This window comes from Xiphophorus maculatus, chromosome 13, assembly GCF_002775205.1.
Source record: "Xiphophorus maculatus strain JP 163 A chromosome 13, X_maculatus-5.0-male, whole genome shotgun sequence".
Taxonomy (NCBI): domain Eukaryota; kingdom Metazoa; phylum Chordata; class Actinopteri; order Cyprinodontiformes; family Poeciliidae; genus Xiphophorus; species Xiphophorus maculatus.
In genome coordinates this window covers 6,453,430-6,480,128 of record NC_036455.1, presented here as the reverse complement: position 1 = coordinate 6,480,128, position 26,699 = coordinate 6,453,430, and the positions used below count along the sequence as shown (strand labels likewise).

The following is a 26,699-nucleotide window of genomic DNA, read 5'->3' as shown; positions in this document are numbered from 1 at the left end:
GACTACGACACATTCGCGGTCGCTTTTAGATAGATTTTTACCCAGAATGGAAATGGAAAAAACCGTGAGTGAAACGGTGACTGGGACTGACTAGTATATATTTGAGGGAAAGTTAGTTTAACATCTGCTCAAGAGCCCCCTGGTGGTTGAAGAGAAATCCACAAACCAGAAAATACAATATATGAAAAAATACACTGAATGCTCTCTGGTATGAGGAGGCGGGCCAGATCCGGCATTGCCAGACCAAATGACGCAGGCCGTAGTTTGGGGACCCCTGGTCTAGAGAGTTTTTCATTTTGTAATTGTGATAAATAGTAGGGTTTACAGTAAATGGAGACTGTTATTTGTCATGTAAACAAATAATTATCTAGTTTGCATTGCTGCTTGATCCTTCAGCATCAGCAGCAAGATTCTTTTAACTCTGTTCCTGTAGTGGTGTCCTGAACTCAACACAGTAAAGTCACTGTGCTAACTAAGGTTGCTAACTAGGGTGCTGAGAGCCCAGTAGGCCTGGTCCTTGTCAAGATGCTGCTACTGTCTTTGAAATCAAATTTCTGCTATTTTTGCACGTTCAGGAGGAGAAGGGCAACACATCACAGGTGAGTCCCTTTCACGGTTTCAACTGAAGTTAGCTAACTTTAACCAACTGACAAAGAAATGTGTAGTTTCTGAGCCATGCTGTTTATGTACATGCACTGCAGCTAGATATTTTTACTATATGGAACATTTAATCTTCACAGATGCAACACTTCCATTAATGTTTCTGTAGGAACGGCTGCATAGATTATATTTCTGGTCTACTTCAGACTACATGTGCTTAAAGTTATTGTTAATGGCAGAAGCAACTTTTTCCAAGTTTGGTTCAATAATTAATTTGAATTACTTTGAGTGTGAAATGTTCATGCATGCAAGTTAAATCTCTGAAGAACATGTTAGCTTTTGTTTCAATACTTTGGTAATACTTAGAAGTATAAAGCTTGGCATCAGAGATATTATTTAATATTTTCCTTTGACCTCTTGACTCTCACACCCAAAATACTTGCACTAAAGTCACTGGGTCCATGACAGTTGAAGGATTTGAAGATAAGAGAATTTAAATATTAATATTTTACAGCTTTTCTCAGTTTGGGTGCATCTCTCAGAACAGAATTGAAATTCTTAAAACTACCTGTTCAATCTTCAAATTACTGTGTCACTTCTGCACATCAAAAAAATTAGTTTTGCAAGTTTTGCTTTTGTACATCATGTAGCTGGTTATGTACACTTCTATGCTTTTATAATTGTAATTTGCTTTTATCGTCTTGATCAAAATATGTTAACCCTCCTGTTGTCCTCGGGTCAAAATGACCCGCCACTGTGTTAAACCCCCCCCCCCCCAAACAATCCCCTAAATGTAATTTTTTTAACTTGAGATTTTAAGACTTTTCCTAGATTGGCCCAGACAATAGAAAAAGTTCAGTGTTGCTTTTATTCTCATTTCCATGTAAGCTGTACAAAAAAAGGTACAAAGATGGTCTTCAGGTCAAAATGACCCGTGAGGCAAATGGAGTTGAAATCAAGGTCACAGAGTTATTTACAAACCATAAAATGTTACAAAGTTTTAGTTGTGTCTCAGATCAATCAGTAGCAGAAGTGAGCAGAGAGTGGAAGGCCAATTTTCCGAGCCACAATGCCAGTCAAACTCTTTCACACCTACTCAAGACTGATGCGATTTGATGACCGTGAATCAAGACCAGCAAGACGTATGACAGACAAACTTGCAGCCATAAGAGAGGTATGGGACAAGTGGGTGGAGCGGTTGCCCTACCTCTACAATCCAGAGCCTGATGTAACAGTGGATGAGCAACTGGTTCCATTTAGAGGTAATCTGTTTTCATATTTGTAATAAAAGTGATTTTCACTATTGATTTCTTTGACTGTTTTCTGTGACACTGATACTAATCACTGATGCTAATGTCTTTTGTCCAAAGGTTGTTGTCCTTTCCGGCAGTATATGCCCAGCAAGCCAGCAAAATATGGGATCAAGTCATGGGTGGCTTCTGAATCAAGCTATGCTTGGAAAATGCAAGTCTATACTGGGAAGTCAACCAGTGGATGCCCAGAGAAGAACCAGGGGTTGCGAGTTGTGCTTGATGTGACAGAGGGACTGAGGGGTCACAATGTGACATGTGACAATTTCTTCAACTCTTATGAACTCGGACAGCAGCTCCTGAAGAGGAAGATCACCATGGTTGGTACAGTTCAAAAGAACAAGCCTGAGCTCCCACCTGCACTGCTTGGGTCAAAGGAGAGAGAGGTCTTCTCCTCAAAGTTTGCCTTCACACCCACCACCACTCTAGTTTCCTACCTCCCAAAGAAAAACAAGAATGTAGTTCTTCTGAGCACACTGCACAAAGACGGCGACATTAGTGACCGTGAGGACAGGAAGCCAATCATCATCCTGGAATAAAACCGAAACAAAGGAGGTGTGGACAACCTAGATAAGGTGATTGGAGCATATAGCTGCAGAAGAATGACTGCCCGCTGGCCCCTGGTCATCTTCCACAACATCATTGATGTGTCCTCCTACAATGCCTTTGTGATTTGGATAGAGATCAACCCAACCTGGATGTCTCATAAGCACAACAAGAAGAGGGTGTTCCTGGAGCAGCTAGGAAAGGCACTTGTAACTCCACTCATTGAAAGAAGGAAGCATGTCCCCCACACAGAAGCCTCAGCAGCAGTTGTGAAAGCTATTCAGAGTGCAGCAGCTCCTGATCAACCTGAGGATCCATCTACCACAGCCACTTCCTCAGCTAAGCCAAGTAAGAGGAAGAGATGTCAGTTCTGCCCTCAGACTGTAAAACACATACTGTGTGCTGCAGGTGTAAGAAATATATCTGCAAAGGCTGTGCACTTGCATACTGCCCTACATGTGCCAATTAGTTGAATGGGTTATGTTATTTTTCATATTTTTGTATTGTACATCCTCTTGTTCACTGGAGAAAAGTAAAAGAAAATTAGTCACTGTGATGAATAAAAATGCATTCGAAACTCATTTTGCACATTTTTTTTCTTAAGCTATAGAAATTCAAGTGGAGAGGGAAAAGTCAAGTATTCACACATTTTGTGGTGAGTGACAATATACAAGATAGAATTTGGTGTTTAAAATTCAATTAAGCTGCTTATATTGGGGGTTTATTGAAGACGGGTCATTTTGACCCGGAGGATAAAGGGTGTATACAGAAAATGAGGACAACAGGACAACAACGTGTCTGTGTTGAATTCTCAACTTCCAAAATAGCATCAGTTCATTGTGTAAGTCTTAACATGCATAAGTCTTAAAGTTGTCATAATGTGAATCATATATTAATTAATTTATATTCTATTATTTTCTAAATCTGTCCTGAATTGGTAAATTGCTCCCAAGTGAGTCCTGAGTTTCTCTAACAGGTCAGTGTATGAACCATTAGCTCAACCAACGATCAACCAGTTTTCTGAAACAGATTGGAGGTGCATCTTGTGAACCATCAGTTGGCAACATTATGCTCTATATAGTCAGAACACAACACAATGTTACATGTCTGAGAACTGATGAACAAGTATCTGGGCAGAGTGAACAGCCAGAGAGAAGAAGAGGAGTGAGGCTGAGGAGGAAATAGTTGGGAGGAAAGCAGAAGAAGAGTCAGAAGAGGCTGAGGACATCTGCCAGTTTCCATCAGTCCAACATCAGGACATGGCTGAGACCCACAACATGATGCTGATGGAGGTCCTCCCACCCTACTGTTCATTCCTTAACCCCACTGAGGAAAAAAGATTCCTCAGTGGAGTTAAGGAACAAAGTGACTATGGAAATTAAAATGTAATGTAATTTCTACAGCACTGTACAGTTTTCCTTGAGGAGATTGTCCTGTGGCTCCTTTTCTACTTTTTTTGTTCTCTGCATTTCTGTCTTTTTCTTTCTGAATCACCATGGCATGGTCCATGAATAAATTATAGCAAAAGCGTAAATCAGTGTTTCTCAATCCTGGTCTTCAGCGTCACCCTGTCCTGCAGGTTTAGGTATTTCCCTTCTGCCACACACCTGAATTGTATCTCTGGATGATTAACAAGCTTCTGCAGTACTTGATTGTCATCCAATCATTTGAATCAGCTGTTCTGGAGTAGAGGCACATCTAAAACATGCAGAGCAGGGGGGCGTTGAGGACCAGGGTTGAGAAACACTGGCGTAAATGATCCTTTTGTAGTCTCTTCTCATGACTAATCGATTTGACTGTCTTATCTGTACATAGAGAGACTATAACTTATTATTTTGAGTCACTGATATGTTAACAGACAGGATTTTAAGAGCTGAACTAAGGATTTTGAAAGCAAACAAATGCTATTTTTCCTGTTTCTACAAATTGTTTTGAGAAATGCGCTTACTGTTTTGTAAATGCCAACAATGACTCGAGAAATGCACCAAAAGTGACTGAGAAAAACTAACCTAGCATAAATTGTCTCAGCTGTATCAATTTGTTTGCCTGTATGAAAAGTGTTCACATTTACAGCTTTGTTTCTGCTAGCTTGCAGGAAATGTAACTTACATAAATGGTTGAAGACAACCTATTGGCCTTCATGAGACTCAGATAAATGGTGAGTATCTATTTCATAAATTGCCTAAAACAGTTATATTTGTTTTTATTTGTTTTTTGTTTGTGTATTTTGTCTGGTTGCAGACCAGAGGATCACACCTGTTGACAACAAACAAAGGTTTAACTACTGAATTTTCAGTCAGAAATGATCACACCACCTGGTTGAAGTACCTGTGTCCATATGCAAGTCAACAAAGGTGAAACAAACATTTAAGCGAATAAGATGTTCATGTAGTGCATCTTTCTAACTTTTTCTTTTTGTTTTCCAGCAGAGAGGAAACACCCGATTGACAACATGCGAGTCTCAATTTCAACCTGTGACTGGGAAGACTACAACCATCCTGAGCAACGTCTGATCTCAGCGACTTGTGACTCTCAACCCAGAACAAGAATCCTTTTATCACCATTTTGTCTTCTACAATATGTTATCTCTTATGTGGACACATACTGTTTGTTTTGTTTTTGTTTTCCAGATCTCAGTAATACCGTGAGGAAACTGGACATAAAATAGAATCAGTTCTTTTTTTAACTTGACTTTTTAAATAGAAATTGTTTCTTTAAGTGGATTACTCGTAATCTGTATTTTTGTTTAATTAGAAATTATTTTCTTTATAACTTTCTGTATAGAAATGCTTGACAAGTTACACTTCCTTGGTTGTTGTACTATAATTTGTATGGTAAAATTCTGGTAGGAACAGAGACCAGTAATTTACCATAAGTTTTTTTTGGGGGGGAGGGTTTACAATAAAATGTCAATATATCATACAGTCTGGATGTGTTTTTCACTCATGTAGATATTATGCCTCAGTCAGCATGACCGTATTTACTACGGCAAAACCACATTTTATTTTTTTTAAAATATTTTAGGAAGTACGGTATTTTACCGTATATTAAAAATACGGTAAAATCCTGCATGTACAAAATACGGTGAAAAACTGGCAGCTGTGGTTGCCAGAATTTTACCGTATATTAAAATTACGGTAAAATCCTGCATTTACAAAATACGGTAAAAAACTGGCAGCTGTGGTTGCCAGAATTTTACCGTATTTCAAAAATACGGTAAAATCCTGCATTTAGCAAATACGGTAAAAAACTGGCAGCTGTGGTTGCCAGAATTTTACCGTATTTTAGAAATACGGTAAAAAACTGGCAGCTTTGGTTGCCAGAATTTTACCGTATTTTAGAAATACGGTAAAAAACTGGCAGTTTTGGTTGCCAGACTTTTACCGTATAAAGACGGTAAACTTCTGGCAACTCAGCTGCCAGTTTTTTACCGTAAAATGAGGCCGTTTTTTTTTACAGTGTATGCTAACAAAGGAATCAAGTACCTTAAGTTGCGCTACCCATGTATATTTAATAGGAAGGAATCTGATGGAGGGCTTTTGTGAAAACATGTATATTGGACAGTTAACAGGCTGGAAATTTGAAAAATTTTATAAAAGTTTTTGCTAACCATAATTGTTCCATTCTACATATTCTTCAATCCCTACTGACCTTTTCTAGTCTGAAGAGAGGATACATCCAATTACAAGCCTACAGTATGCCTGATTTTAGCATTGATGCTACATATAACTCGTTTAGACATGAGTCTTTACACTAATCTACAGTACAGACCAAAAGTTTGGACACACCTTCTAATTCAATGGGTCTTCTTTATTTTCATGACTATTTATAAGGCAAGAAATCCCACTTATTAACCTGACAGGGGTCACCTATGAAGTGAAAACCATTTCAGGTGACTACCTCTTGAAGCTCATCAAGAAAATGCAGAGTGTGTGCAAAGCAGTAATCACAGCAAAAGGTTGCTACTTTGAAGAAAGTAGAATATAAGGGGTATTTTCAGTTGTTTTACACTTTTTTGTTTAGTGCATATTTCCACATGTGTTATTCATAGTTTTGATGCCTTCAGTGTGAATCTACAATGTCAATAGTCATGAAAATAAAGGAAACTCATTGAATTAAAAGGTGTGTCCAAACTTTTGGTCTGTACTGTATATGGTCTAAAAGTGATCTAAGCTTAGATTTAAAACTTATAAGATGATAAGTTTCTCTTTAAAACAAAATGACATTGTAACTGATGCTGTTATTTGTAAAATTATATTAATCAGTTCAACTCTACCTATGTAATAGCTTAATGAATAAATAAAAAATAATTACTTTTAAAATTCATTATAAATTAATTTTCATACATTGATGGTTCTTGATTTTAGAAAGTATGGTTGATTATTATTGTCTTCAGTAATTTAGTGTTTCTGTTGTCTTAGTTATATTTTTCTCTGTTCTGCTGCAGCTGTTTTCTATTATAGATCACCATGTTTCTAATGCTGGAACTAATTTAACCTCCACACATAGATATATTATTAGTGTCTTAGAAAGTAAGTAGAACATTTGCCTTTCCTGTGAAAATGTCGTGTTAGTGCTGAATGTTACTGCTGAAAATTGTAGAAACATTTGAGTTCAACTGCAGAACACTTGCTGAAATGAAATGAGTAGAAGCAGCAGGAAAAAGTTAAACAGTGCAAATCTGTCAGCTAAACTGAATAACTTAAAATCAGTACCAACATCCCTGCTTAAAAAATTAAATATTGCATAGAAATGCTTACAAAAGTAAAGTATAAAGTCATATATTGAATAATAGAACTGCTCTAATTCCAAAACTACAACAACTACATATTTCAAACCTGGACTGGATTATTCTGCTCTAAAAGCAGAATATTTTAATCCATGTTTGGGATTAGTGAAACCTTTACGTGATTTGTGAAACTTCACTAAAGTTTAAATTACTATTCACACTTGTTCCATGAAGTTTTTCCCTATTCTAATTCAAAACCACTTTATTAATCCCAATGGGAAGTTAAATGTTGGTGTAACTCATTAATTCTTCAAAAAATTATTGTAGATGGAGATGGCTGTTGGAAGGAAAGATCTTCTGCAACCGTCTGTTAAGTGAAGTTTCACAAATCAGATAAAAGTTTTACAAATCAGAAACATGGTTTTAAATATTCTGCTTTTAGTTGAGAATAATTTAATTTAGGTTTGAAGTATCTAGGTGTTGTAGTTTTGGAATCAGAGCAAATCTCATGTGATCGAGACCTAAAAAAGGGTAAAAATTGCCCTTTATTGCGGTCGACTATTGTGGCAGATAAGTCTAAGTAAGTAAGTAAGTAAGTATCCTCTGGTCTGGAAGAATAGGAGTCTAAAACGTAGTTGCTAAGGTAGTTTTTTCTGGACTTTAAGTTTATTCTAATCCCTGTTTTGGGTTAGACGTCTGGGTTGCTAGATAATTATAAGTATTCTTTGGACTTTCTAAGTATGCTCTAAATTTGTAAAAGTAATGAGTACTCATCAGTTTCTAAGTAATAATAAAAACTAAATGTTCCTGTTCTGGAAAAAAAAATTTCTGGATTCCAAGTTTGTTCTAATTCCTTTTCTGGGTTAAAATGAGTACTCTGCAGTTTCTAATAATATTTTCTTGATAGTGTCAGAGTCTCACTGAGGAAAAAACTGCGTTAGGTTTTCTATCACTTTATTATATAACTGCTATAACTGATGTATGTTTGCATATAAAATAAAACAATAGAATTTAATTTACAATTTTTATGTCTTCGTGTCATGAGGTAGATCTCAGCCGGCTGGTGAGAGAAAAAGTAGATCTTGGTCTCAAAAGGTTTGGGCGCCACTAATCTGGGCCAAACTCACCACCTTCAATCCTCAGAGCTAAGAAAGAAATAAATACAAACTATTATTAAAATACCGGTAGAAAAATCAAATAGATAAAACCGTTAAAAGTCATTTACACTCGACCACCAGCACCGCACAATTCAGTGAACAAGCCGGTGCTGATCGGCTCTCAATAAGCCACAGGATGGGCGGAACCAGCGGTAACTCCGAACAAAGCAGCAGCGATCATTGTGGATATACGGAAACTATAGGAAAGGTTCTGATCTGGTGGAGTGAAGAAACTGTGAAACATGTTGCGGGATGTAGGAGATACGAATCAGAAGACAATATTAACTTTGGATTTGTGGAAAACTGGAATACTAATATTGTATTTGTTTTATTTAGATAAAGTGGAAGAAAAGATTTTACGTCTTTCAAAGAGAACTGGCACTGTATGAGAAATCTTTAGATGTGATGATCGTAAGATCCACAAGGTGGCGGTAATGCAATGACATGAATGAACGACAGTCATAAAATCCCAAAGAAGAAGAAGAAGAAGACAAAGAAAATGGCGCATGGTCTGTTTGGTTGAATGTTCGACTGTTTCTCTAAACGAGTTTATCAACGAGCCGTTAACTGCTGCTGAAGAAACATTCACAGAGTTTAAAGAAATCATCGTCAAGTCGGAGGAAGAGATGGATGATCATCGCAGACTGCTGGATTTCTCCCGGAGGCCCCAGATAATCTTACACCGAATAGGTAGGAACCACCAGCGTTTGGATGCAGGTTAAGGTCTAAATGTCTGCACCTTTCTGTATGAGGATCATTTTAGTAAATGTTCTTTTCCCGTATAAATGTTTTGTTAACCGGTAAATGAACGCAGGAATCACAATTACGCTGTGAAAATGGCTCATATACACGAAGCTGAAGTTGGTTTCCGATTCGGGAAATGGCTAAAGGGTTATTCCACCTAATTTTTCACTAGCTTCCGCATTTTATTCGATTCTAGTTTAAAAACTACAACACCTGGACTCTTCAGACCTGAACTGGATTATTCTGCTCTAACAGCAGAATATTCAGAACCATGTTAGGGATTTGTGAAACCTTTTTCCAATTAGTTAAACTTCGATAAAGGTTGATTTCACCACTTTTTGGATCTCTTTCCCTAACATTGATTTAGATTATTCCACACAAGGTGGGAAAGACTCTTATTTATATGAAATTCTTTCACTCTGTCTAAAGTAAAATAGCTCCTGTTTTTGTTTTGAAGGTTTCATAAAGACCATGTGAGGAAGAAGTGGGGAATGTCTTTAAGGAGAGACGGATTCACTGCACTGATGAATCTCAGCTGCTGAATCTCTCTTAAGCTCCTCCTCAGCTGGAAAACATGAATAAAACCTATATAGATATTATGTATATACGCATGTCCATATAAATATGTGTAGTTTAATGCATATTATTCAGCATTAATAATTATTTAAGCATCTTTATTTCTCTCTGATTGTATTATTTTGTGTTTGTATATTTATATAAATATGTATTGATATCACTAAATAATATATTTAAAAGATTATGACTGGTTGTGTGCTTTGTAAAATAATCATAATACAGAAATATCAACACATTCTATTCTGACTCTATTCTGTTTTCCCCACTAAGAATAGTTAAATATGCTCAACCTTATATCAGTCATTCAAAAATACTTTAAAAATTATTTCCTTGTAAATGTTGCTAATCTTTTAATAAGGTCTACAGAAAAATTGGTGAATATCTGTTTAGTATTTAGCGAGTTATGATAGATAAATGCGCTGATACGTCATTGAGTCTGTTAAACATAAAGCTGAGTGGAACGGTCGACCGCTCCAAGATGGCCGCCTTAAATCTCTTCAGTAACAATAGGCAAGAGCGGTCCATGAGGCGTTTATTTATAGTCTATGGGGAAAAAGGGCACAATGACTATGGGCAAAGGTGCATTCATGGGCCCAATATGAGTGGGAATTTACAGTTTCTTTATTTTTACACCGTTTTCAACTAATACACCAAACAGTTACATAAATAAAAGATGTTCAATGTCCAAAAAACTTGAAAATTGCTTTTATAGTTTATTTTTTCAGTTTGACAAGCAAATAACAAAGATCAAACTTTACATTAATGATGTGTTGAGTAATGAAGCGGGTAAGACAGAGAACTCACCTAAACCTGAGCAGTTACAGTTTTTATTTTTTAGTAATAAATCGTTGTCCCTGGTGACATAGCGAGTAACAAGCCAATCACAACCCTCTTTTCTATTTGTTTCTAGTTTCTTTTGGATCCAGCCATTGTTTCATACAACCAGGTTAATCAGAATTTATGTATCAGAATCACAAACATCTTTTACTTGTTTATTCATTGTAAAGCTTCATGTTGTTTTCACGTTGCCTATTTGGGGCCTGCCCATAGCAATGCATAGGGATGCAATCTCTATGCATTGCATGGCAGGCACCTATTGTTCTACACCTCAAAATAACTGCTGCTTAGACTCAAAATAGACAGAATTTTGTCTGCCTCTCTGAGCTGCTCTTTAGAACCACAGTGATGGCAGAATGTCAGAACTACAGACATGGTGAAACAACTGCTATAAACTCATTGCATCTCTGAATAGTGATGCCCCACATGCTACTGACAGCATTCACATTGAATACACATTGAATTAGTACGGCCATTTAATATGAAACTTACTGAAGATTTCAAAATAAAAGCCTTAATATTCTTCTAAGGTTAGTGCACTACCATCGGCAGTGAAATAATGTTAGCCTGCATTATCTTTGCTAATATCTTTGCTGCATTAGTCTTTTAGCTTAAATAAGCTATTAGCTAATTTTCTTACTTATTAGCCATGTTTAGTATACCGAATGGAGTAAGTAAAGTACAGACAACATGCTAGTGATGCCCCACATGCTACTGACAGCATTCATGCTAACATTAGCATTTTGGCTAATTTTAGCTGATACACTTACTTTATCATACTGAATGGTGCAAGTACATGTTAGTAAACATTCTGGTCATTCTCCTCATATGATTGCAGCTTTCTTTAGCATTGATACTAATTTTTAGATGGCTTCATGAAGCTGCATCTCAGCATCACTACTTTTCATTGTTTCCTCTCCTGCTCTGGTCAAAACCCACAGGCCCAACCCAGTGCATGCTGGTCCTGTACCAGTCCCCATACTTACAGAAAATGGACCCACAGTTCTTAATGTCTAACTTACAAAAGTAAATAACAAACACAAAGCAATAAAAACTAAACAATTATTAACCTACAAATAAACTCTGTAAATAAACCCCAAAATATAAAGTGAACTAAAGTCAAATTTTAACCCAAATAAAAGTAATAACTCCAAATTAAGGAATATCTTGAAATGTTAATATTTACTAGTAAATTTCATTAACATTGGCAACTCTTATTAATTTTATAATAAATAAAAAATATTTAATATCCGTTCATTTGAGAATTCTCCAATTGTCAGCTGGATTTGTCGCCTGATCTGTCTCTCTGTCTACGCTCTTAAATTTTTCGGTGTGGGTTTTTTCATTTTTTTCATTTCTGTCGTAAACGATGAACGATTTCTCCCATTTACTTCAATAAAGTAACGATTGCTTTTTAAATCTGTTTTCTTGTCCAGATTGCCTGCAGTGTAACATTTATTACCAGGAGAGGAGATCCACTCTGGACCAGGAGGAGTTGGAACCTCTGCAGGTGAAACAAGAACAGCAAGAGCCAGAAGATCATCAGATAAAAGAAGAGCAGGAGGATCTAAAACACCATCAGATAAAAGTGGAAGAGAAAGAAGTTTACTGCAGTCCGGGTGAAGAACAGATTGAATTAAAACAGGAGACTGATACCTGCATGGTGGTTCCTGTTGATGAGCAAACAGACCACACTGAATCAGAACCAAACAGGAACCAAGACATCTTCCAGGAAGCTGCTGAAGCTGAGAACCAAAATCAGGAAAGAAGAAAACCTTTCTCATGTGTCATCTGTAAAAAGCGTTTGACTTCAAAATCTGTTTTTGATATTCATATGAGAACTCATACGGGTGAAAAGCAGTTTACATGTGTGACCTGTGGGAAAAGTTTTATTCGAAAACATCATTTAACTCAGCACATGATGATCCACACTGGTGAAAAGCCGTTTTCATGTGTGACCTGTGGAAAAAGTTTTTTTCACAAACATCATTTAACTCGGCACATGATGATTCACACTGGTGAAAAGCCGTTTTCATGTGTGACCTGTGGGAAAAGTTTTATTCAAAAACATGTTTTAACTCAGCACATGATGATTCACACTGGTGAAAAGCCGTTTTCTTGTGTGAGCTGTGGAAAAAGTTTCAGTGGAAAATACAATTTAACTGAGCACATGATGATTCACACTGGTGAAAAGACGTTTTCATGTGTGACCTGTGGAAAACGTTTTCTTCGAAAACATGATTTAAGTAAGCACATGATGATTCATACTGGTGAAAAGTCATTTTCATGCTTGACCTGTGGAAAAAGTTTTAGGCATAAATCGGCTTTAACTCAGCACATTAGGATTCACACAGGTGAAAAGCCATTTTCATGTGTGAACTGTGGAAAAAGTTTTATTCGAAAACAGGATTTAACTCAGCACATGATGATTCACACTGGTGAAAAGCAGTTTACATGTGTGAACTGTGGAAAAAGTTTTATTCAAAAACATGTTTTAACTCAGCACATGATGATTCACACTGGTGAAAAGCCGTTTTCTTGTGTGAGCTGTGGAAAAAGTTTCAGTGAAAAATACAATTTAACTAAGCACATGATGATTCACACGGGTGAAAAGCCGTTTTCATGTGTGTCCTGTGGAAAAAGTTTTATTCGAAAACAGGATTTATCTAAGCACATGATGATTCACACTGGTGAAAAGCCGTTTTCATGTGTGACCTGTGGAAAAAGTTTTATTCGAAAACAGGATTTAACTAAGCACATGATGATTCACACAGGTGAAAAGCCTTTTTCATGTGTGAACTGTGGAAAACGTTTTAGGCATAAACCGACTTTAACTCAGCACATGAGAATTCACACGGGTGAAAAGCCGTTTTCATGTGGACATTGTGGAAAAAGCTTTAGTAATAAACAGTGTTTAATTCGGCACATGGCGCGTCACACAGTTGAAAAGCTGTAGAAGTATGTTCCATAAATGTCCTATGTTGTATTTGTTAAATGTGATCATTTTGATCTTCACATTTGGATACTTAGAGATGTTCAACCATGACACATTTTCCTTCATTGATGTTTTATTTTTCTGGTATATTCTGTATCAAAAAACAATAATGATAAACTGTATGTTATTGTATTAACTTACTGTTTATGTCAAACTGTATGTTGTGTGTGTACAACGTGAAGAGCAGAGGGCTCAGCACACAGCCCTGAGGAGTGCCAGTACTGATGCTGATAGATGAAGAGGCTTGGGGGCCCACTGACTATTTCATGCATTAACAGAGTTTGACCGGACATGGACTCCCTTCCAGAACATTCTCACATGATTGGACTTGAGGGATTGATTTGTATTATTCTGTACCATAGAGAGTTAGTGGGGTTTATTTTTGTAGTTTTTTAAATCAACAATAGAATGTATATAATGGTTGAGTGTTTTAAAAAAAAAATCTACAAAACAGTATTTGTGTTAATTTTGTGTTTAATGTAAAATGAGATTGAATCTGATTTCATTTCTTTCGAATTATGTTAACCAGTTTTACTCTACCTAATTAAGATATTCAAATAAAAAAAATCATTTGTACTTTAAAGAAATGCAAAATTCACCGCAAACTAATTTTCATGCATTGATTGCACAAAGTACATGTGATTATTTTTAATATTTTGCTTTTTTCTCTTGTTTTAGCTGTAATATTTGGGGCCTGCCATGCAAAGCAATGGCAGGAACCTATTACTATTGTCGGAGAGAAGCGTCTCTTTGGGGCCTGCCATGCAAAGCAATGGCAGGAACCTATTACTATTGTCGGAGAGAAGCGTCTCTTTATTGGGGCCTGCCATGCAAAGCAATGGCAGGAACCTATTACTATTGTCGGAGAGAAGCGTCTCTTTAAGTATTATTATAATTCTTTATTTTTCTTCCGTAACCGTTAATGCGGCTCATACCGCTGCGTGCACACCTACAAATGAGGTATCAAAATGTGCAGAAAATTCACGCCATTGGAGCTATTACTTCTGGTGGGATTTGGGCTTAACGTGGCGACATAATTCGCAAAAAACTACAAAAAAAACCCCATTATAACTCAATGGGAAAAATCCTAGAAATACCCTATTTTTGAGGATTTGCTGTGTCGTCACAAATTCACCTAGAAATGCCATTCAAATTTCATTTTGTAGATACGTCTGTGATCTCTTCGAAAGTGAAGACGGCTCGTCGATACCAGTTACGGTTTGTCCACAATTTGCCTCTAAGCGACCCAAACTTTCTCATTTTTGCTGAAATTACAGTGACAGCCGATCTCGGTTCATATCTGGGCACAACATTTCTTTCTCTCATCACTGTAAATGCTCTGAGTGAGGTACAGATATGAATCTCGGGACTATCGCAGAAGACACATTGAACTGTCATACGCTCGAAACGCTTTTCGAATATGTATTACGGTTCCCGAAAAAGAAGGATTTGTTTCCAATGCTTTTTTTCAGTAAAGTGTGTTTGCTCAAACACACTTGTGTGTTTGAGAGCTCAGAGCTCAGAGCTCACACCTGCTGAGACCATTATTTGCCATAGCAACGGACCTCAAGAGGCTATTGGCTGCTGATTTGGACTACGAATACGCATCACTGTAGTTCTATCTATAGTGGAATACTCAGTTGAAACAGATCAGGACTGAGAACTGGCCTTTAGAACTACTGCTGCTATGGGCTGTATATAACTGATTTAACTCAGTAACTGTTACACATGGGATTAGTTTGGAACTTTAAAATGGAGCATAATAATAATTTCAAAATAAAAGCCTTGAATATTTTTACATCAGGTAATTGCTGTTTTTGGCTTTATTTGACGTTTTCATCCAAAGCACTGTTACACATGGGATTACTTTGGAACTTTAAAATGGAGAATAATAATTTCAAAATAAAAGCCTTGAATATTTTCACATCAGGTAATTGCTTTTTTTGGCCGTATATGACTTTTTCATCCAAAGCAATGTTACACATGGGATTAGTTTGGAACTTTAAAATGGAGAATAATATTTTCAAAATAAAAGCCTTGAATATTTTTACATCAGGTAATTGCTGTTTTTGGCTTTATTTGACGTTTTCATCCAAAGCACTGTTACACATGGGATTACTTTGGAACTTTAAAATGGAGAATAATAATAATTTCAAAATAAAAGCCTTGAATATTTTTACATCAGGTAATTGCTTTTTTTGGCCGTATATGACTTTTTCATCCAAAGCAATGTTACACATGGGATTAGTTTGGAACTTTAAAATGGAGAATAATAATTTCAAAATAAAAGCCTTGAATATTTTTACATCAGGTAATTGCTGTTTTTGGCTTTATTTGACGTTTTCATCCAAAGCACTGTTACACATGGGATTACTTTGGAACTTTAAAATGGAGAATAATAATAATTTCAAAATAAAAGCCGTGAATATTTTTACATGACGTAATTGCTCTTTTTGACTTTATTTGACTTTTTCATCCAAAGCACTCTTACACGTGGTATTAGTTCAGAACTTTAAAATGAAGCATACTGAAATTTCAAAATAAAAGCCTCAACATGCCCCTGAGGTTAGTGCACCGCCGCAGGCAGTGCAATAATATTATTCTGCATTATCTGTTTCTCTCAGGTTAGGGAACTGCCTTGCACAGCAAGGCAGTTCATTAGCATTAGCATTTTAGCTTAAATAAGCTATTAGCTATTTATTGGACTTATTAGCCATGTTTAGTATACTGAATGGAGTAAGTCCATTATAGAGAACATCCTAGTGATGTCCCACATGCTAGTGACAGCAATGATGCTAACATTAGCATTTTGCTAACTACTTGCGTTTTCAGCATTATATAACTGATTTAACCCAATGACTGTTATACATGGAATTAGTTTGGACCTTTGAATTGAAGTTTAACAAAAATTCCAAAATAAAAGCCTTGACATATTTTACATCAGATAATTGCTCTTTTGAGCAATAAATAACTGATTTAACCCAATGACTATTACACATGGGATTAGTTTGGAACTTTAAAATGGAGCATAATAATAATTTCAAAATAAAAGCCTTGAATATTTTTACATCATGTAATTGCTCTTTTTGGCTTCATTTGACTTTTTCATCCAAAGCACTGTTACACATGGTATTAGTTTGGCCCTTTGAAATGAAGCATACAGAAAATTTCAAAATCAAAGCCTTGAATATTTTTACATGACGTAATTGCTCTTTTTGGCTTTATTTGACTTTTTCATCCAAAGCACTCTTACACGTGGTATTAGTTCAGAACTTTAAAATGAAGCATACTGAAAATTTCAAAATAAAAGCCTTGAATACTTTTACATCAGCTACTTGTGTTTTGAGCATTATATAACTATTTTAACCCAAGGACTATTACGCATGGGATTAGTTTGGCCCTTTGAAATGAAGCATACTGAAACTTCCAAAATAAAAGCCTCGACAACATTTTAAATCGTACCGAACGGTGCACGTCCGCCTCGCTTAACGTTCTTGCGGTTCTCCGCATGCCACTGGTGACGTCGCGGCGTTCTTTGGCGTCGACGCCGATTTGTGGCGCGACGACGCCGGGCCCGAACCCCACGGGCGCGCCTTGGCAGGCCCCGGCTAAATTTCTTCCGAAATTTTCTAGTTATAATTCTTTATTTTTCTTCCGTAACCGTTAATGCGGCTCATACCGCTGGGTGCACACCTACAAATGAGGTATCAAAATGTGCAGAAAATTCACGCCATTGGAGCTATTACTTCTGGTGGGATTTGGGCTTAACGTGGCGACATAATTCGCAAAAAACTACGAAAAAAACCCCATTATAACTCAATGGGAAAAATCCTAGAAATACCCTATTTTTGAGGATTTGCTGTGTCGTCACAAATTCACCTAGAAATGCCATTCAAATTTCATTTTGTAGATACGTCTGTGATCTCTTCGAAAGTGAAGACGGCTCGTCGATACCAGTTACGGTTTGTCCACAATTTGCCTCTAAGCGACCCAAACTTTCTCATTTTTGCTGAAATTACAGTGACAGCCGATCTCGGTTCATATCTGGGCACAACATTTCTTTCTCTCATCACTGTAAATGCTCTGAGTGAGGTACAGATATGAATCTCGGGACTATCGCAGAAGACACATTGAACTGTCATACGCTCGAAACGCTTTTCGAATATGTATTACGGTTCCCGAAAAAGAAGGATTTGTTTCCAATGCTTTTTTTCAGTAAAGTGTGTTTGCTCAAACACACTTGTGTGTTTGAGAGCTCACAGCTCAGAGCTCACACCTGCTGAGACCATTATTTGCCATAGCAACGGACCTCAAGAGGCTATTGGCTGCTGGTTAGGACTACGAATACGCATCGCTGTAGTTCTATCTATCCTCAGTTGAAACAGATCAGGACTGAGAACTGGCCTTTAGAACTACTGCTGCTATGGGCTGTATATAACTGATTTAACTCAGTAACTGTTACACATGGGATTAGTTTGGAACTTTAAAATGGAGCATAATAATAATTTCAAAATAAAAGCCTTGAATATTTTTACATCAGGTAATTGCTGTTTTTGGCTTTATTTGACGTTTTCATCCAAAGCACTGTTACACATGGGATTACTTTGGAACTTTAAAATGGAGAATAATAATTTCAAAATAAAAGCCTTGAATATTTTCACATCAGGTAATTGCTTTTTTTGGCCGTATATGACTTTTTCATCCAAAGCAATGTTACACATGGGATTAGTTTGGAACTTTAAAATGGAGAATAATATTTTCAAAATAAAAGCCTTGAATATTTTTACATCAGGTAATTGCTGTTTTTGACTTTATTTGACTTTTTCATCCAAAGCACTGTTACACGTGGTATTAGTTTGGCCCTTTGAAATGAAGCATACTGAAAATTTCAAAATAAAAGCCTTGAATAATTTTACATGACGTAATTGCTCTTTTTGGCTTTATTTGACTTTTTCATCCAAAGCACTGTTACACATGGTATTAGTTCAGAACTTTATAATGAAGCATACTAAAAATTTCAAAATAAAAGCCTTGAATATTTTTACATGACGTAATTGCTCTTTTTGACTTTATTTGACTTTTTCATCCAAAGCACTCTTACACGTGGTATTAGTTCAGAACTTTAAAATGAAGCATACTGAAATTTCAAAATAAAAGCCTCAACATGCCCCTGAGGTTAGTGCACCGCCGCAGGCAGTGCAATAATATTATTCTGCATTATCTGTTTCTCTCAGGTTAGGGAACTGCCTTGCACAGCAAGGCAGTTCATTAGCATTAGCATTTTAGCTTAAATAAGCTATTAGCTATTTATTGGACTTATTAGCCATGTTTAGTATACTGAATGGAGTAAGTCCATTATAGAGAACATCCTAGTGATGTCCCACATGCTAGTGACAGCAATGATGCTAACATTAGCATTTTGCTAACTACTTGCGTTTTCAGCATTATATAACTGATTTAACCCAATGACTGTTATACATGGAATTAGTTTGGACCTTTGAATTGAAGTTTAACAAAAATTCCAAAATAAAAGCCTTGACATATTTTACATCAGATAATTGCTCTTTTGAGCAATAAATAACTGATTTAACCCAATGACTATTACACATGGGATTAGTTTGGAACTTTAAAATGGAGCATAATAATAATTTCAAAATAAAAGCCTTGAATATTTTTACATCATGTAATTGCTCTTTTTGGCTTCATTTGACTTTTTCATCCAAAGCACTGTTACACATGGTATTAGTTTGGCCCTTTGAAATGAAGCATACAGAAAATTTCAAAATCAAAGCCTTGAATATTTTTACATGACGTAATTGCTCTTTTTGGCTTTATTTGACTTTTTCATCCAAAGCACTCTTACACGTGGTATTAGTTCAGAACTTTAAAATGAAGCATACTGAAAATTTCAAAATAAAAGCCTTGAATACTTTTACATCAGCTACTTGTGTTTTGAGCATTATATAACTATTTTAACCCAAGGACTATTACGCATGGGATTAGTTTGGCCCTTTGAAATGAAGCATACTGAAACTTCCAAAATAAAAGCCTTGACAACATTTTAAATCGTACCGAATGGTGCACGTCCGCCTGGCTTAACGTTCTTGCGGTTCTCCGCGTGCCACTGGTGACGTCGCGGCGTTCTTTGGCGTCGACGCCGATTTGTGGCGCGACGACGCCGGGCCCGAACCCCACGGGCGCGCCTTGGCAGGCCCCGTCTAAATTTCTTCCGAAATTTTCTAGTTGGGGCCTGCCATGCAAAGCAATGGCAGGAACCTATTGTTATTGTCGGAGAAAGTGTTTCTTTATTCTTCTTTATTTTTCTTCCGTAACCGTTAATGCGGCTCATACCGCTTGGTGCACACCTACAAATGAGGTATCAAAACCTGCAGAAAATTCACGCCATTCCAGCTATTACTTCTGGTGGGATTTGGCCTTAACGTGGCGACATAATTCGCAAAAAACTACGAAAAAAACCCCATTATAACTCAATGGGAAAAATCCTAGAAATACCCTATTTTTGAGGATTTGCTGTGTCGTCACAAATTCACCTAGAAATGCCATTCAAATTTCATTTTGTAGATACGTCTGTGATCTCTTCGAAAGTGAAGACGGCTCGTCGATACCAGTTACGGTTTGTCCACAATTTGCCTCTAAGCGACCCAAAGTTTCTCATTTTTCCTAAAGTTAGAGTGCGTCTCTGGCTGCTTAGAGTGAGAGATGAAGACAACTTTTTCAGCCCAAATCATTTTTGAAATCGCCATCACGCCCACAAATATCGCACGATTAGTATCAAAATCGGTCCTGACATTGATACGCCTGTCTGCTCCGGTAAAATCTTTTCGAAATTTATCTAGACCGTACGGTTTTCTGTCACGGTGCTTCAGAGCAAAGTCATGCGACAGGATTTTCTGAGGCTGTCTGAGGCTCTCTCCCATGTATTTGAATAGAATTTCAGATCTGGGCACAACATTTCTTTCTCTCATCACTGTAAATGCTCTGAGTGAGGTACAGATATGAATCTCGGGACTATCGCAGACGACACATAGGCCTCTCATACGCTCGAAACGCTTTTCGAATATGTATTACGGTTCCCGAACAAGAAGGATTTGTTTCCAATGCTTTTTTTCAGTAAACCGTGTTGGCTCAAACACACAATTGTGTGTTTGAGCATGTATGACTCACAGCTCACACCTGCTGAGACCATTATTTACCATGGCAACGGAACTCAAGAGGCTGTTGGCTGCTGATTTGGACTACAAATTCGCATCGCTGTAGTTCTATCTATCCTCAGTTGAAACAGATCAGGACTGAGAACTGGCCTTTAGAACTACCCGCTGCTATGGGCTGTATATAACTGATTTAACTCAGTAACTGTTACACATGGGATTATTTTGGAACTTTAAAATTAAGCATACTGAAAATTTCAAAATAAAAGCCTTGAATATTTTTACATCAGGTAATTGCTCTTTTTGGCTTTATTTGACTTTTTCATCCAAACCACTCTTACACGTGGTATTAGTTCAGAACTTTAAAATGAAGCATACTGAAAATTTCAAAATAAAAGCCTTGAATATTTTTACATGACGTAATTGCTCTTTTTGGCTTTATTTGACTTTTTCATCCAAAGCACTCTTACACGTGGTATTAGTTCAGAACTTTAAAATGAAGCATACTGAAAATTTCAAAATAAAAGCCTTGAATATTTTTACATCATGTAATTGCTCTTTTTGGCTTTATTTGACTTTTTCATCCAAAGCACTGTTACACATGGTATTAGTTTGGCCCTTTGAAATGAAGCATACTGAAAATTTCAAAATAAAAGCCTTGAATATTTTTACATGACGTAATTGCTCTTTTTGGCTTTATTTGACTTTTTCATCCAAAGCACTCTTACACGTGGTATTAGTTCGGAACTTTAAAATGAAGCATACTGAAAATTTCAAAATAAAAGCCTTGAATATTTTTACATCAGCTACTTGTGTTTTGAGCATTATATAACTATTTTAACCCAAGGACTATTACGCATGGGATTAGTTTGGCCCTTTGAAATGAAGTTTAACAAAACTTCCAAAATAAAAGCCTTGAGAAAATTTTAAATCGTACCGAATGGTGCACGTCCACCTCACTTAACGTTCTTGCGGTTCTCCGCATGCCACTGATTACGTAGCGGCGTTCTTTAGCGTCGATGCAAATTTGTGGCGTGACGACGCCGGGCCCAAACCCCACGGGCGCGCCTTGGCAGGCCCCGGCTAAATTTCTTCAGAAATTTTGTTTTTCTAGTTAATATTCTTTATTCTTCCGTAACCGTTAATGCGGCTCATACCGCTGGGTGCACACCTACAAATGAGGTATCAAAACGTGCAGAAAATTCACGCCATTGGAGCTATTACTTCTGGTGGGATTTGGGCTTAACGTGGCGACATAATTCGCAAAAAACTACGAAAAAAACCCCATTATAACTCAATGGGACAAATCCTAGAAATACCCTATTTTTGAGGATTTGCTGTGTCGTCACAAATTCACCTAGAAATGCCATTCAAATTTCATTTTGTAGATACGTCTGTGATCTCTTCGAAAGTGAAGACGGCTCGTCGATACCAGTTACGGTTTGTCCACAATTTGCCTCTAAGCGACCCAAAGTTTCTCATTTTTCTTCAAATTAGAGTGACAGCCCATCTCGGTTCATATCTGGGCACAACATTTCTTTCTCTCATCCCTGTAAATGCTCTGAGTGAGGTACAGATATGAATCTCGGGACTATCGCAGAAGACACATTGAACTGTCATACGCTACAAACGCTTTTCGAATATGTATTACGGTTCCCGAACAAGAAGGATTTGTTTCCAATGCTTCTTTTCAGTAAAACGTGTTTGCTCAAACACACTTGTGTGTTTGAGAGCTCAGAGCTCAGAGCTCACACCTGCTGAGACCATTATTTACCATAGCAACGGAACTCAAGAGGCTATTGGCTGCTGGTTAGGACTACGAATACGCATCGCTGTAGTTCTATCTATAGTGGAATACTCAGTTGAAACAGATCAGGACTGAACTGGCCTTTAGAACTAATTGCTGCTTTGGGCTGTATATAACTGATTTAACTCAGTAACTGTTACACATGGGATTAGTTTTAAACTTTAAAATTAAGCATATTGAAAATTTCACAATAAAAGCCCTGAATATTTTTACATGACGTAATTGCTCTTTTTTGGCTTTATTTGACTTTTTCATCCAAAGCACTGTTACACATGCTATTAGTTTGGCCCTTTAAAATGAAGCTTAACAAAAATTTCAAAATAAAAGCCTTGAATATTTTTACATGACATAATTGCTCTTTTTGGCTTTATTTGACTTTTTCATCCAAAGCACTGTTACACATGGTATTAGTTCAGAACTTTAAAATGAAGCATACTGAAAATTTCAAAATAAAAGCCTTGAATATTTTTACATCATGTAATTGCTCTTTTTGGCTTTATATGACTTTTTCATCCAAAGCACTGTTACACATGGAATTAGTTTGGAACTTTAAAATGAAGCATACTGAAAATTTCAAAATAAAAGCCTTGAATATTTTTACATCATGTAATTGCTCTTTTTGGCTTTATTTGACTTTTTCATCCAAAGCACTGTTACACATGGTATTAGTTTGGAACTTTAAAATGGAGCATAATAATAATTTCAAAATAAAAGCCTTGAATATTTTTACATCATGTAATTGCTGTTTTTGGCTTTGTATGACTTTTTCATCCAAAGCACTGTTACACATGGGATTAGTTCGGAACTTTAAAATGAAACATACTGAAAATTTCAAAATAAAAGCCTTGAATATTTTTACATCATGTAATTGCTCTTTTTGGCTTTATTTGACTTTTTCATCCAAAGCACTGTTACACATGGGATTAGTTTGGCCCTTTGAAATGAAGCATACTGAAAATTTTAAAATAAAAGCCTTGAATATTTTTACTTGACGTAATTGCTCTTTTTGGCTTTATTTGACTTTTTCATCCAAAGCACTGTTACACATGGTATTACTTTGGCCCTTTGAAATGAAGCATACTGAAAATTTCAAAATAAAAGCCTTGAATATTTTTACATCAGCTACTTGTGTTTTGAGCATTATATAACTATTTTAACCCAAGGACTATTACGCTTGGGATTAGTTTGGCCCTTTGAAATGAAGTTTAACAAAACTTCCAAAATAAAAGCCTCGACAACATTTTAAATCGTACCGAACGGTGCACGTCCGCCTCGCTTAACGTTCTTGCGGTTCTCCGCTTGCCACTGATTACGTCGCAGCATTCTTTAGCGTCGACGCCGATTTGTGGCGTGACGACGCCGGGCCCATGCCTGACGGGCACGCCTTGGCAGGCCCCGGCTAAATTTCTTCCGAAATTTTCTAGTTGGGGCCTGCCATGCAAAGCAATGGCAGGAACCTATTACTCTACACCCAACAAAGTGTCTCTTTATTATAATTCTTTATTTTTCTTCCGTAACCGTTAATGCGGCTCATACCGCTGGGTGCACACCTACAAATGAGGTATCAAAACGTGCCGAAAATTCACGCCATTGGAGCTATTACTTGTGGTGGGATTTGGGCTTAACGTGGCGACATAATTCGCAAAAAACTACGAAAAAAACCCCATTATAACTCAATGGGAAAAATCCTAGAAATACCCTATTTTTGAGGATTTGCTGTGTCGTCACAAATTCACCTAGAAATGCCATTCAAATTTCATTTTGTAGATACGTCTGTGATCTCTTCGAAAGTGAAGACGGCTCGTCGATACCAGTTACGGTTTGTCCACAATTTGCCTCTAAGCGACCCAAACTTTCTCATTTTTGCTCAAATTACAGTGACAGCCGATCTCGGTTCAGATCTGGGCACAACATTTCTTTCTCTCATCACTGTAAATGTTCTGAGTGAGGTACAGATATGAATCTCGGGACTATCGCAGAAGACACATTGAACTGTCATACGCTTAAAACGCTTTTCGAATATGTATTACGGTTCCCGAACAAGAAGGATTTGTTTCCAATGCTTTTTGTCAGTAAAACGTGTTTGCTCTCAAACACACAATTGTGTGTTTCAGAGCTCAGAGCTCACAGCTCACACCTGCTGAGACCATTATTTACCATAGCAACGGATCTCAAGAGGCTATTGGCTGCTGATTTGGACTACGAATACGCATCGCTGTAGTTCTATCTATCCTCAGTTGAAACAGATCAGGACTGAGAACTGGCCTTTAGAACTACCTGCTGCTTTGGGCTGTATATAACTGATTTAACTCAGTAACTGTTACACATGGGATTAGTTTGGAACTTTAAAATTAAGCATACTGAAAATTTCAAAATAAAAGCCTTGAATATTTTACATGACGTAATTGCTCTTTTTGGCCGTATATGACTTTTTCATCCGAAGCAATGTTACACATGGGATTAGTTCGGAACTTTAAAATGGAGCATAATAATAATTTCAAAATAAAAGCCTTGAATATTTTTACATCAGGTAATTGCTGTTTTTGGCTTTATGTGACTTTTTCATCCAAAGCACTGTTACACGTGGTATTAGTTTGGCCCTTTAAAATGAAGCTTAACAAAAATTTCAAAATAAAAGCCTTGAATATTTTTACATGACGTAATTGCTCTTTTTGGCTTTATTTGACTTTTTCATCCAAAGCACTGTTACACGTGGTATTAGTTCAGAACTTTAAAATGAAGCATACTGAAAATTTCAAAATAAAAGCCTTGAATATTTTTACATCAGCTACTTGTGTTTTGAGCATTATATAACTATTTTAACCGAAGGACTATTACGCATGGGATTAGTTTGGCCCTTTGAAATGAAGCATCCTGCAAATTTCAAAATAAAAGCCTTGAATATTTTTACATGACGTAATTGCTCTTTTTGGCTTTATTTGACTTTTTCATCCAAAGCACTGTTACACATGGTATTAGTTTGGCCCTTTGAAATGAAGATTAACAAAAATTTCAAAATAAAAGCCTTGAATATTTTTACATCATGTAATTGCTCTTTTTGGCTTTATTTGACTTTTTCATCCAAAGCACTGTTACACGTGGTATTAGTTTGGCCCTTTGAAATGAAGCTTAACAAAAGTTTCAAAAATAAAAGCCTTGAATATTTTTACATGACGTAATTGCTCTTTTTGGCTTTATTTGACTTTTTCATCCAAAGCACTCTTACACGTGGTATTAGTTCGGAACTTTAAAATGAAGCATACTGAAAATTTCAAAATAAAAGCCTTGAATATTTTTACATCAGGTAATTGCTCTTTTTGGCTTTGTATGACTTTTTCATCCAAAGCACTGTTACACATGGGATTCGTTCGGAACTTTAAAATGGAGCATAATAATAATTTCAAAATAAAAGCCTTGAATATTTTTACATCATGTAATTGCGGTTTTTGGCTTTATGTGACTTTTTTTATCCAAAGCACTGTTACACAATGGAATAGTTTGGCCCTCTGAAATGAAGCATACTGAAAATTTCCAAATAAAAGCCTTGAATATTTTTACATCATGTAATTGCTCTTTTTCGCCGTATATGACTTTTTCATCCAAAGCACTGTTACACATGGGATTAGTTTGGAACTTTGAAATGGAGCATAATAATAATTTCAAAATAAAAGCCTTGAATATTTTTACATCATGTAATTGCTGTTTTCAGCATTATATAACTATTTTAACCCAAGGACTATTACGCATGGGATTAGTTTGGCCCTTTGAAATGAAGCATACTGAAACTTCCAAAATAAAAGCCTTGACAACATTTTAAATCGTACCGAACGGTGCACGTCCGCCTCGCTTAACGTTCTTGCGGTTCTCCGCGTGCCACTGGTTACGTCGCGGCGTTCTTTGGCGTCGATGCCGATTTGTGGCGTGACGACGCCGGGCCCGAACCCCACGGGCGCGCCTCGGCAGGCCCCGTCTAAATTTCTTCCGAAATTTTCTAGTTATAATTCTTTATTTTTCTTCCGTAACCGTTAATGCGGCTCATACCGCTGCGTGCACACCTACAAATGAGGTATCAAAACGTGCAGAAAATTCACGCCATTGGAGCTATTACTTCTGGTGGGATTTGGGCTTAACGTGGCGACATAATTCGCGAAAAACTACGGAAAAAACCCCATTATAAGTCAATGGGAATAATCCTAGAAATACCCTATTTTTGAGGATTTGCTGTGTCG

The 26,699-nt window shown here is 36.8% G+C and overlaps 2 protein-coding genes and 1 long non-coding RNA gene across 3 annotated transcripts; all 3 read left to right on the top strand.

The window, feature by feature from the left end:
- Positions 1–1,527: 1,527 nt before the first annotated feature.
- On the top strand, positions 1,528–3,011 carry LOC111610459 (piggyBac transposable element-derived protein 3-like). The gene is made up of 2 exons (XM_023344688.1): positions 1,528–1,862; positions 1,971–3,011. Exons 1-2 carry the CDS (start codon positions 1,670–1,672, stop codon positions 2,447–2,449), a joined length of 672 nt encoding a protein of 223 aa, XP_023200456.1. The 5' UTR covers positions 1,528–1,669; the 3' UTR covers positions 2,450–3,011.
- A 1,455-nt stretch (positions 3,012–4,466) lies between these two features.
- On the top strand, positions 4,467–5,065 carry LOC111610477. Its single transcript, XR_002753656.1, has 3 exons — positions 4,467–4,614; positions 4,698–4,810; positions 4,883–5,065. It is a non-coding gene; the product is annotated as an uncharacterized LOC111610477 (long non-coding RNA).
- Positions 5,066–12,417: 7,352 nt separating this feature from the next.
- On the top strand, positions 12,418–13,509 carry LOC106700405 (gastrula zinc finger protein XlCGF8.2DB-like). Its single transcript, XM_023344684.1, has 2 exons — positions 12,418–12,705; positions 12,949–13,509. Exons 1-2 carry the CDS (start codon positions 12,418–12,420, stop codon positions 13,453–13,455), a joined length of 795 nt encoding a protein of 264 aa, XP_023200452.1. The 3' UTR covers positions 13,456–13,509.
- Positions 13,510–26,699: the final 13,190 nt, after the last annotated feature.